This window comes from Perognathus longimembris, chromosome 16, assembly GCF_023159225.1.
Source record: "Perognathus longimembris pacificus isolate PPM17 chromosome 16, ASM2315922v1, whole genome shotgun sequence".
NCBI classification, from domain to species: domain Eukaryota; kingdom Metazoa; phylum Chordata; class Mammalia; order Rodentia; family Heteromyidae; genus Perognathus; species Perognathus longimembris.
In genome coordinates, this window is record NC_063176.1 from 6539930 (window position 1) to 6552242 (window position 12313).

General features: G+C 33.3%; 1 protein-coding gene across 17 annotated transcripts in view; it reads left to right on the plus strand.

Annotated features, from left to right (window-relative positions):
- Nucleotides 1-12313, plus strand: part of Epha5 (EPH receptor A5) — a 263125-nt gene that overhangs the window by 220565 nt on the left and 30247 nt on the right. For all 17 annotated transcript variants that reach the window (XM_048364408.1, XM_048364409.1, XM_048364410.1 and 14 more), the window contains 3 exons: nucleotides 6833-6900; nucleotides 8095-8220; nucleotides 9539-9724. In XM_048364408.1, the coding sequence (XP_048220365.1) occupies nucleotides 6833-6900; nucleotides 8095-8220; nucleotides 9539-9724 (380 nt within the window). The remainder of the gene's footprint in view (nucleotides 1-6832; nucleotides 6901-8094; nucleotides 8221-9538; nucleotides 9725-12313) is intronic.

The window sequence follows — 12313 nt, forward strand, 5'->3', positions numbered from 1 at the left end:
TGTAGAACAGATCATTTTTCACATTTTGGATATTAGAAACTTGTTGTTTTTCATGTCTTGAAAGGTCATTCTTGAATATACATATGGTTGGTTTTCACATACTATGATGTGTTATATACACTTTAAAAATTGTTCCTCATACATTCACTAGTTGTTAGAAACTCCAAGAAATAATTTGTGGAACTATCATGTGGTAAATTGAGGTATTTTGTGAAAAGATACTAATAAGTCATTAAAGAGCTCAAACCATTGCTCTAGATCCTGCTTTTCATTCAAATAAAGCTTTTGCAAGTCTTGGAGGTTCTGCCTTTCCTCTGTAATATTCTCCACCAGGACACCACTGTCCGACAATTGATTAATTAATTGATTTCTTTACCTTTACGTGTGTCAGTCCAGATTCTGGATCTCAGGTACTTGGCACTGTCTATTACCTTTCTTAATCAAGGCTGATGTTCCCGCACTTATACTGCAGTTGTACTTCTGGTTTTTTGCTGAATAATTGGAGATAAGAGTTTTAGCAACTTTTCTATCTGGGCTGACTTTGAATCCTGAACTTCAGCCTCCTGAGTAGCTAGCAATAACTTCTTAGAAGATGATATACAATTTACAATATGAAAGTTGTAATTGCAGAGTCCAGTCTTGACTTTTGATCTCAATTTTCACACCCAGTATTACTTATTTGTTTTAGCAACCCTAGGAAAAAATGTTAACATTCCAAAATTCCCTGCTTTGGCTCAAAACTGCTGAGTGATAGAAACTTTTTCCGAATTACAACTGAATGAAAATCAGATACTTAATTTTAGACACCCTTTTATCTGTGGATTTGATGTTATGCCATTGCAAGTATCTTGAAATCCTTATCATTTACTTCTCAAAGAGTGCTCGTTTTTTCTTTTTATAATTAAGCTATGTAGAATTCATTGTAATTAGGATTTTAATATGAATGATTTTTAAAACAATGTTGTCATTTATTTGTAAAGCTATTGATGACTGTGTGTATTTACAGCATAACATTATAAATCCACCTGAAATATCCTTAGACACAAAACAGATATATTTTATATTCTTAAATTCAAAAAAATCATATTATTTCACTCATTCACAATTTTGACAATTTTGGTGTGTTGATATGTTTCATTACTTCTTTGAAAGATTTCAAGTGGCAAGGAAAAAGGAGGTTAATATTTTGAAATTGGAGACATTAAATACTTTGTTCACTTACCAATTCTGCATAGAAAGTCATTGCTTTAAAAATACATTTATAAAATATTTTAATCAGAGGCATAAGAGACAAATCCTACTTCATTTCACATTGTAGATATTAAAAATGTCATAATATCGGTGTTAAAACAAAATAAAAACACATTACTGTAACTAAATGGATAAGGAGTTCTTTGAAATATTGTCTTCATTCCTTAACAAACTTTTTTTTCGATAGTGACTATACATTTCTTGAAAGTTTAAATAAGAACTTTTTTATTTTCATGTATGCTTTACACAGATTATTTCATTAATAGTTACACATATCTGACAAGGAGGTGGCTAAAAACTGGATGTGGGATTTGCTTGATATATATATATGCATATGTAATATTAAGTCTAAATTAAAAGCTTTGTATATGAAATATAACTATGAATTGATGCAGCATTACTTATGATAAAGGGATCCAATGGTTGTCTATGAAACCATTTTAAAGTAACACAAAATTACCAATTCAATATTAGAAAAAAAACTTCTTGAACCAGAAACATAATTCTTACATGTCATACATTTTAAACTACATTGCTATGTATAAGTGGTAAGTACACTAATATAATTGAGATTGAGTATAGTTCATAATGCATCTTTAGAAGTCCTGAAATTTGGAATTTTTCAGGTATTCCAAATATAACTAATCCTTAAAGAATTTCCAAAGTCTTCGTTTGGGAGATGAACAGATTCCTGTGTGCTACACTCCTTTTGATGGTGTTTTTTGTTGTTGTTGTTGTTGCTAGTTTTTAGAAGATACAGATTAACTAAAAACACAATATAGAAGCCATAAGTAAGAGTTGCTTTTGCTTCTCACATGTCCTTAATGATTGGGTAGCATTTACAAATGTGACACAGTTGCCCAGGAGGTTGTATCTTTACTTGATGAGATTCTCTCATCACACCACTGTAATATTTAAGAAGAATGTTTTCCCACAGGAATACATTTCTATGAGAAGTTTAGTAACATATTTTCATGAAATAAAATAGATCAACTACATTGTTTGTATATATGTATATATATTCTTTACATATATATACACACACATACATGTGTGTATCCCAGTACGCTGTATCTAAACGAAGAAAGAACATATGATAAGAATTATAAGTTTTGCAAGACAGACTACATATCCAAAGTCCAATTTTATTGCACTTGCGTTCTCATTGTACAATGCAGTCCCACAAGACAAAATTCAACTATTTATAATTTTTACTATATTAATAAAATCATGTTCCTATGCTTCTCTGGTTTATACGGGTGAGTTAGGTGATAGGTTCTTTTTTTTTTTCAAAGTAAAAAGATGGATTTATTAGGGAAATAAAAACTATACTGACCAGCCAAGGCGGCAGCCCAGACTCTGGAGCTGGGACAGCACTTGGATAGGTTCATATTTAGACTAACATTTTCATTATTGGAGTGAACTCTGAATTGAAAAGTTTGAAATAATTCCCCCTCAAACTATTACTTATTCTCTACAATACTTCAGCAATAAAATTATCTAAATGCAACATTATGCTAGGATTAAATAAAATTGAGGTTTTAGAAGAATAGTGGGTTTTATCCATTTTAAATTGAAAAATTCACATGCTTGTGTTGCTAAATTCGGGTTTTTAAAACCTGTTTTCCTTGAAGTACAGGAAAAGCGTTTCATAATTTCATCTTGGAAATGAAGAAAAAAATAAAGAACTGTCTACTTCATAGACATGCATAGAACTATACTTTCTTTTATATAAATCAAATTTCAAAACCATTCCAATACCCGCCATCGTACTTTATCCAGATTATTTAATTTGAAACTAGAAGTATTTATTTCTGTCAGTCAAAGCAATGGGTCCACCTGTGTTCAAGCTCTGTGGAGCCAGAATTTGTGTGCACTTCCAGGCTCTTCCCTTCAGTCATTTGTCCTTACTGGCTACAAGAGTTCCATTTAGAAAATTGACTAACTTCTGTGAGTACTCCGGGGTGCTCGCCATTCACATTCCAAACTTATTATTAAATATTTAATCAGTTCCTCTAAGGAAATTTTTCATTGGCAACTCTATCTATTATTTTAACCTTTATGGAAATCTCAACTCTTGAAATTTAGATGTAGTCTTTGGCACTCATTTTTTTTAAGCTCAGCATTGGGAGGAGATGGGCAGATTTCTAAGTTATCCACATTTTTATTGCTACATGCACATATCAAAAGTCTCTAAAAGATTATACATAGCTTCTCATATCCAAGTCTGACAAATACCACATTGTTTTCTAGAGAAACGTTAACATAAATAATCAAAAATGCTATCTTCCTAATAAGAACACTACAGTATTTTTAGTACAGTATATTCAAAGTTCATTACAGTTGTAATATGAAACAAAATGAAGAAACTTACTTGTCCATTCAGGGAAAAAAATTCAGAAAGTGTAAGCCCAGTTTATATGCAGAATGAGATATTCATAGATTGTTGCATTTGGTTAAAATTATGCATCTGGAGCAGGTACAGAAGATGATAGTAAATGAACAAGCTTCTTTGCAATGCTTTGTTAATGAGGCTGAACCACCATTTGAGTGCCAATCTCTGCCAGCTGCACTTTAACTTGCTGTATCTTGTTGAGGCTTGTTTTAATGGTGCTTTAGGGGGTTCCAGAACTTACTTTTATATGTTAATGTGTCATGCAGCTGTATATGTTACAGAGCCCCAGAGATGTCCATAGTCAAAAATAACTTCTTTCTATTGCCCCCCTGGCTCTCACCCTAGGTAATAAAATGTTAACCACTCCTCACCAAGGTATTCTCAATCCATTTCTAAATGAGACCGAACATTTTATTTCCATTTTCATATGAGGAATTTGCATGCCATTTGAATATATGTGAGGCTTACTTAATGCTTTAATGACAAAGTCTATTGGAATATACCAGTTTGTAAAGTTATTTATTTATTTAGAAAGTTAGGAGTTGAACTTGGTGGATTGAGCATTTGTTTCCTAATGCAAAGAACGCATCTATCTGTTAGGTTTCTTTAAAATTCCTGCAATAAACTCTTCTGTCAGTATCACTTAAATTACATTTAAAACATTGTTAAGAAGAAACATCAGTGATTTTTCTTGCTTGATGCACATACAGACAGAACCGAAGCACATTTAAAGACAGAAATGACATGTTACATAAGAAAATTATGAACATTTTACTAAAATATCTGGACACTTGCATGAATACGCCAAATAAAATTTTGGTCTAATTTTATGTATTTATTTTTCTCCTCTCCATTTCAGGAGAAGAGTAAAGCAGGTTTTAAAAGTTCTTGAATGAAATGCATGTGTTAGGTAGGAACAAAATTTCAAAAGCCAGTAGATCTCATTGTGGGTATTCTTTCCACTGAGAACAAGATGCGTGCTCAGTATGTTTATTTCAAATTCACTCAAAAATATACTGAAGGTGCTTTATTAATTGTCAGTTCCTTAACATGATAAAGCTCCTCTCCTTTTTTTAAATTTCAAAATTGGCATAAGAATTGGTTGCATTGGTTATCACTGTTATCTATTAATTATACATTAAGAAATCACAAAGAACTAAATATATTTTGTTTTGCAACCAAAATAGAGTTTATTAAAAGTCCCAGAATATGTAACCATGAACAGTCTGTTGCTAAATACCTACGAATAGTTCACTTACATGATGATTTTCCAACTACTTTTTATTGACTGCCAGGTTTAGTCCTCCACTTTGGCTGTGTTTTCATAGTGGGTAATAAAGGGAAATTTCATGTTTAATAAACTTAGTTTTGTAGTAGTATCTTATGAATAGTAAATTCACCTCATTAGAGTAAACCAAAAGTAATTTAACTTTTTATTGTTTACAGTTATTTAGTGTTAATAAGGTTAATCACATACCACATCAACTCAGTCAGTATTCATCAGCACAGTCATTTGCCAAACACCGGTCATTGTGGACATACATTCAAAATTTCATTCAGTCATTCATTAATTCATTCATCAATGTAACAATTATGTTAATGACATCTCTGAGTCATATACTAGTTCAGTGCCAGACCTTTTTTAATATACTAACTTTTGCCATTTAAGACGCTGGCAAGTAATAGGGGAATTTACAAACCTGTTCAAACAAGCGTTCTGAACTATATAGGGAAAACCACACCAAAAGAAGTACAGGGAAAGTTTCTGTACTTAGATGGGAAAGTTTCCATAAGTTGTCGATCAGGGGAAAATGTGATGGCAGTATTTTAATAGGACTTTGATAATTGTAAATCATTAGGAACAATCTCTTTGCAAAAGGGAATTATAACAATCAGATATACAGAAACATGGAGAGATCTCTCATAGATTTTATGAATTATTTTATAGATGCAGATGAAGGGTAGGAGATAATTTGGAAATGTGTCTTGGAATTACATTAAAGACTCTTTACCTTATTATTTTATATTTGATTTTATTATCTAAAGATAATAACGGAAGAATATCTGATATACTGTACCTTGATTATAGGCATGTATAGTATGCTTTAGGAAAGAAGTAATAGCAAGAGCAGCAGACATTCTGAAGACAAAGATAACCAGGTGAAATACAGTAAGTGGTAGAGCCAATGAAAAAGAAAAAAATATATTTGATATTTCACAACTCAATTTTGTGAAGGACACAAGAACAATGTGTGGATCTTAAGGAAGAGACTACCTTGGAATTTACTACAAGAAGAGAGAAGGGAGAACATGGTTGAAAGAGGAGAGAGATATTGCAAATTATTGCACAGATCTATAGAGATCAGATACCAATGAAATGTCCCTATAAATTAATTCTATCAGAAAGAAGAATGTAATTCTCAAAAGAAATTTAAGGAGAGGACTAGGTCTATTCAATGAATGGGTGGAAATTGAAAGATTCAAAGCTGCAAACCATACAAGTTTTGGAAAATGTCCAGACATAGTGAAGAGAGGAACAACACGTAAGAAAAACAATTAAAGGTATTAGCCCATCAAGAACAGTTACAAAGTAAGATGAAGGCACCCGATCAAAGATTATATTGTTAATTATGAACCTTAGAAGGCAAGGTTTGTCAGTAATGACAGCAGTTTACAAGAACTTGAAAATTATTGCACACTGATAACAGTAGGGACAAAAATTTGGAAACTGAAGCTGAAGTGGGGTGGGGGTTGGGGTAAATTATATAGTGACCTGAGGATTACTCTACAAAATATGTGTTAGAACTAAAGACTCCAAAGTAAGAAATAAGAGAGGAAAACCTCAAAACATTCTAGGAGGGTGAGGGAGGAAGGAAGCCATTGGATGAAAGGCACTTTCCAGGCAATTCACTCTGAAAGGGGAAGGCAACAGAAAAAAAGTATATATAGTGCAGGGAATATGAATATAAATGTATTTTATATATAATATAAATTTATTGCACATTTTAACCAAAATTTTGGCAAGCTTATTACAAACTGGAATGTAAGTTCCATTCCTAAAGTTGTATTTCTTATTACTAGCATTGATATTAGTTCAGTAATTTTATTTATCTTTCCCACTTCTGGGCTTAATGTGACTGATTTGTCTCTGTCCAATGTGACTAATTGGAGTTTACTTTGTTCCAGGCGGTGTGGCTACAGCAAAGCAAAGCAAGATCCAGAAGAGGAGAAGATGCATTTTCATAATGGGCACAGTAAGCAAACTGCACACAAATAGAAAAGAGGATATCTTATTTTTATTTTTATTTCTTTTCATGGTAAAGGACATAATATAACTGGCTAATGTATTGTGTTTAAAAACAAGTATAAAATAAGTGGTATTGATGATGATGGACTGTTAGCTGGCTTATTTAAGTATTTAAAGAATATTTTCACTATAATCATCAAAAACCATTTTACCTAATGTAAAATGCTTTTATATTTCAAATCAAATTCCAATGCTAATTATAATTCCTAACAAGAGTGCATACTAATCTATCACTAAATATAAATATCATGTTAAATGATTAAAACTACACAGTTAAGTCTTTGAGCTTACAGCAAGAATTTTCTAAAAACAAATATGTGGTGCAAACTTGATTAAAACGGCTTGAAATAGATGTTATTTTTAAGAAACTCATAAAAAAACAGTTTTGACAGTGAACTTAAAACCTGGCTTAAATAAGGCCTATGGAAATTTAATGCATTTATTTTTCCATAGTTTAATGTGACTTTATTTGCCAAACAAATCTAAACAGGTATCATTGGTTTTTATCACACTAAGGTGACCAAAATGCTGAAGAATATTGAGTCTCCTTTTCCGTTCTCCCTTACTTAGTATTATTTGTATTCAAGAAACACTATGAAGGTGAGATTAAGTATCCTTCAAGGCAGTACACTGAGACCTGGAGAACACAAAAGTCTTACATAAAGTCATGCAATAAAAAGCCAGAGGAAGATAAGACAATTTCTATTTGTGTATTAGCTTATTGTACCAATACTATCAAAACATTATTTTAAATAAGTTTCTGAGAAATCAAAAATCAAAATATTTGACTCTAAATTTCATTGTGAACAACAAGCAAATACACAAGTAGCATTCCATTGTCCAGTTAAATTTACAAGATGTCCTTAATTTGCCTCAGAGATCCAGTCTGAAAACAGTGTTTGAAGAATGATATGTTATCAGATATACATTTCCTATGAAATGTATTCCTATTTCTTATTGTCAGATCTATACTTACTTGAATTCTCGTGTGTTATTCCGCTCCTTACATAATTGTCATTATTCAAGAGAGAGCCTTTCTTTGCAGTCCAGCTGTATTTAAGCTATACTAACTAGTTAATACATTTTATACTTTTCCTTATCCATAAGCATTTCAATATGAATGCTGGCATATTTCTTACAGTTAAACTGCCAGGCGTGAGGACCTACATCGACCCGCACACCTATGAGGATCCCACCCAAGCCGTTCATGAGTTTGCCAAGGAGATAGAAGCCTCGTGCATCACTATTGAGAGAGTCATTGGAGCAGGTACACCAGTGGGTTTATGACTTTAACCTTTTGTTCCTATGGGGGAAATGTAATATATCAATGAGTTGTAGTAACCCCAAAGATGTTTTTTAATCTTTTGTAATTTTCTTGCTTTCAAAGTGTCACACAATTGATCACATTGCCACACATCATTAAACTAACACATATCTGGTTTATTATAGAAACACCAGAAAAAATATCTATATTACCATGTATTCTTTTACACACACATATATAGTTCATAAAACCTAAAAGTACTTACATGATTCAATTCATCTCTGCCTTGAAACTGCCTCCTGTTCTTCCTTTTATTAATAAGAAGGGAGACATAAGTGACTTTTAGTCAGTTGCTTTTCATCTCTTTCAGATGTTTCCATTTAGGTTTGCATAGGTGAGGTGGATGAGATTCATTAAACTTCCAGAGAGCTCAATGTTCATAAGTACATTTCTATCCAAAGTACAGTTTACTTCTGACAACACAGCTACTGCGTGGGCTACTTTTTTTTTTTACTTTTTTGTAAATTTAAATTACTCTGAGCTTAAATAATTTAGGAATTAGAATTAGAACTCTGAGTTTACTAAAATAAGAATTCTAACCAAGCACCCTTGGATCACGCCTGTAATCCTAGCTCCTTAGGAGACTGGGATCTGACTATCAGGGTTCAAAGCCAGCTAGGGGAGGAAAGCCCATGAAACTCTTATATCCAATTAACTTCTAGAAAACAGGAAGTAGAGCTGTGGCTCAAGTGGTAGAGCACTAGCCTTGAGCTGAAGAGCTCAGGGACAGCGCCCAGGTCAAGCCCATGATCAAAAACAAAAAAATAAAAATTCTAAGAGTTTGTGCTAAGCGAAATGAACTCCAAGTTATGGAAACAAGGGGTATATCATTGTTGTAGTTATTTTTAATGTGCCATGGGAAAACATACCTTTTTTTTTTCTCTTGTATTCCCTTCCTGTGGTTTTTACTCCTGCTATTGCTGTAACTGATTTTAGCACCCCAGATACTGTATATACGTGTATTGGAACTAGGGAAGGGAAAGGGAATACCAAAATCGAGAGACAAAGGATAAAAAGACAAACCATTGCAATAGAGATACTTACAGAACCAATTAGTGTAAAACAACTGAACAACTCATGGAGGTGGAGGAAACTGGGGAGGAGGGAGATGGGGAAAATGAGGGAGGAAGTAACAAGTTGGATTAAAAATGTGCTTCTTACATATGAAACTGTAACTCCTCTGTACTTCACTTTGACAATAAAGAAGAGAAAAAAAGAAATCAAAAAAGATTTTGTGCATCTTCCCCATCTTTATCACAAGGTGAATTTGGTGAAGTCTGTAGTGGACGTCTGAAATTACCAGGAAAAAGAGAATTACCTGTGGCGATCAAAACCCTTAAAGTGGGCTACACTGAGAAGCAACGCAGAGATTTCCTAGGTGAAGCAAGTATCATGGGCCAGTTTGATCATCCTAACATCATCCATCTCGAAGGTGTTGTGACCAAAAGTGAGTACAATGGCAAATTATACTGGGGAAAAGGGGCGTGCCTTGACAGCATCTGTCTAATTAACCACTGGCTTAGGTAAGAAAGAAATTGATCAAGACACTATATTTAATTTTAGTATATTGTTTTAAATCTAGTTTTCAATGGATCAAAGTTTTCACTTTCTCCTACAAACATATATGCATACCTCCAGTTACCATGGTTTCAGTGTCAGAAAGTAGATTTCAAAAAAGCTAGTTTGTTTTAGAAGAGGATTTTTAACTTACTGAGATAACATTATGCCAAATCTTAGTAATTGTGGCACTGGACATAATATTTAATATAATTTCTATAATATAGATGTCTCATCATCTTTTGAACAGTTCTTTAAGATATGCTCATTTTTCATTAATACATATATATTTATAAAGGAAAAATATATGTGAATATAAAAGAAAAATATATGTAGTACTGGTTCTAGTCTCAGAAAACTGGAAAAGTTAATTAAGTCTTATTCCTTTTTTCCCATCTCTTATGTATTTTATTTTTTTTCTTATTTATTGTCAAAGTGATATACAGAGAGGTTACAGTTTCATATGTTAGGCATTGGATACATTTCTTGTACTGTTTGTTACCTCCTCCCAATTAATACTTATTTCTGTATTTTAAAGTAAATCTAACATTTACAAAGAAATATCTACAATTTCCTGTTCTCTAGAATTTTTCTAACATTTGTTCATCCTAAAGTTACTAGTGGGTTTTAAATTATGTTTTTCAAATATGAGTTCAAGTAATATGTAGTCAGTAATGGGTTTACTTACTGATTACATTCAATTTGATACCATTTACAGTATCTGCCTTTCAATTATGGAAAACTAAACCAACTGAAAAACTTTTCCACACAGTAAAAGAACCAAAGGAATAACAAAACAGTTATATAAAAATCCCATACTGGTGTGTCACTCGCAATGTCACAGATCAGAATACAGAAACTTCTCACAAGTCCTAGAAAAGGACCACAGGAGAAAAAGGATTATGTGAATAATATATTGGACTTTTCAATTTTCCAAAGGGTATCTTTGTTAGTTTTTTTCTTTCAATTATCTCGAGGAAATACACATCAGAAAGACACTCCTAAATCAGTATAAAAAAGGAGAAAATAGTTGGTAGGCATGTGAACTCATTCACAACTATAATTTGAGTGTGACTATATTGTGTTTCAAGGAAACACCTTGAAAAAGCACCAGTGATTATGTGATAATACAGACAATCTCACTGAAAGTGTGGGGGCATCATGTGATACCTATCTAGACTGAACTAGGAGGAGCTTGGGATGTCAGGGGTTCAGGCTTAGCAATGGGGAAAGATCACATCTCAAAAAAAAGGAAGGGAGGGTGGGAGGGAGGGAGAGAGGGAGGGAGCGAGGGAGGGAAAGGGAAGGAAAGTGAAGGAAGGAAGGAAGGAAGGAAGGAAGGAAGGAAGGAAGGAAGGAAGGAAGGAAGGAAGGAATTATATATAATGACTTCATATATTAATCCAAGTAATATTTGCGTGTCTTTTGTATGCATTTGAAATCTCTGTTTCTAGAAGCTGATCTCACTATCAGGAATTGACTGTATGAATTGTGTGAATTCTAGTCCATAAAAATGTGGTTGGAAAGATAGCTTTGGTTTGGATTTCCAATCTTCCAGATATTCTGCCTGAGGCTTTTATCTGCAACAAGGCTACAGATAGAGGCAACTCTGTGGAATACTTGCTGTGTGTGAAATTTTAACTTTCTGTGCACAGAAACTCTATTTCCCCCTTTCAGATGCAGCTCTTGATGTTCAACTTAATAAGTCTTCAACTTCTTTTTAATTTACCATGTTGCAACTCACTTTATTTGTGTCCTTAATTTCATGCTCTCTGATCTGATGCTAATGTATTCACCAATTATTCGCAACCTGCAGCACACAGATAATGAGACATAAGTGCAACCAAATCTTGTGATTCTTCTGATTGACGCTGAGGCAGGGAGTCTGGAGTAGCCCCAGATGTGTGGATGGTGTCACTGAAACCTTCATCTTTCCTTGTCTCTTGCCTACATGAGTAAAGCATAATGAGCCCCTTTTAAATTTCTCCTGTGATTTATTGTGAAAAGGAACATATTGTATGTATATATGTACATATGTATGCATATATGTGTGTGTATATATATATATATATATATATATATATATATTCCAGAGAAATTTCATGACAAATGATGTAAAAATCCCATAAGTACTGGCTTAATTAACTCATTTGCAATGCAAGACACTTTGGTGTAATATACACAGTGCCAGTTTTTTACTGTTTAAAGAAACTCAGGGGAAAAAAAAGAAAAGAATGTTATAATTTTGTCCTTTGCACCATGCTTTTTTTTTTTTTTTTTTTTTTTTTGCCAGTCCTGGGCCTTGGACTCAGGGCCTGAGCACTGTCCCTGGCTTCTTCCCGCTCAAGGCTAGCACTCTGCCACTTGAGCCACAGCGCCGCTTCTGGCCGTTTTCTGTATATGTGGTGCTGGGGAACCGAACCTAGGGCCTCATGTATCCGAGGCAGGCACTCTTGCCACTAGGCTATATCCCCAGCCC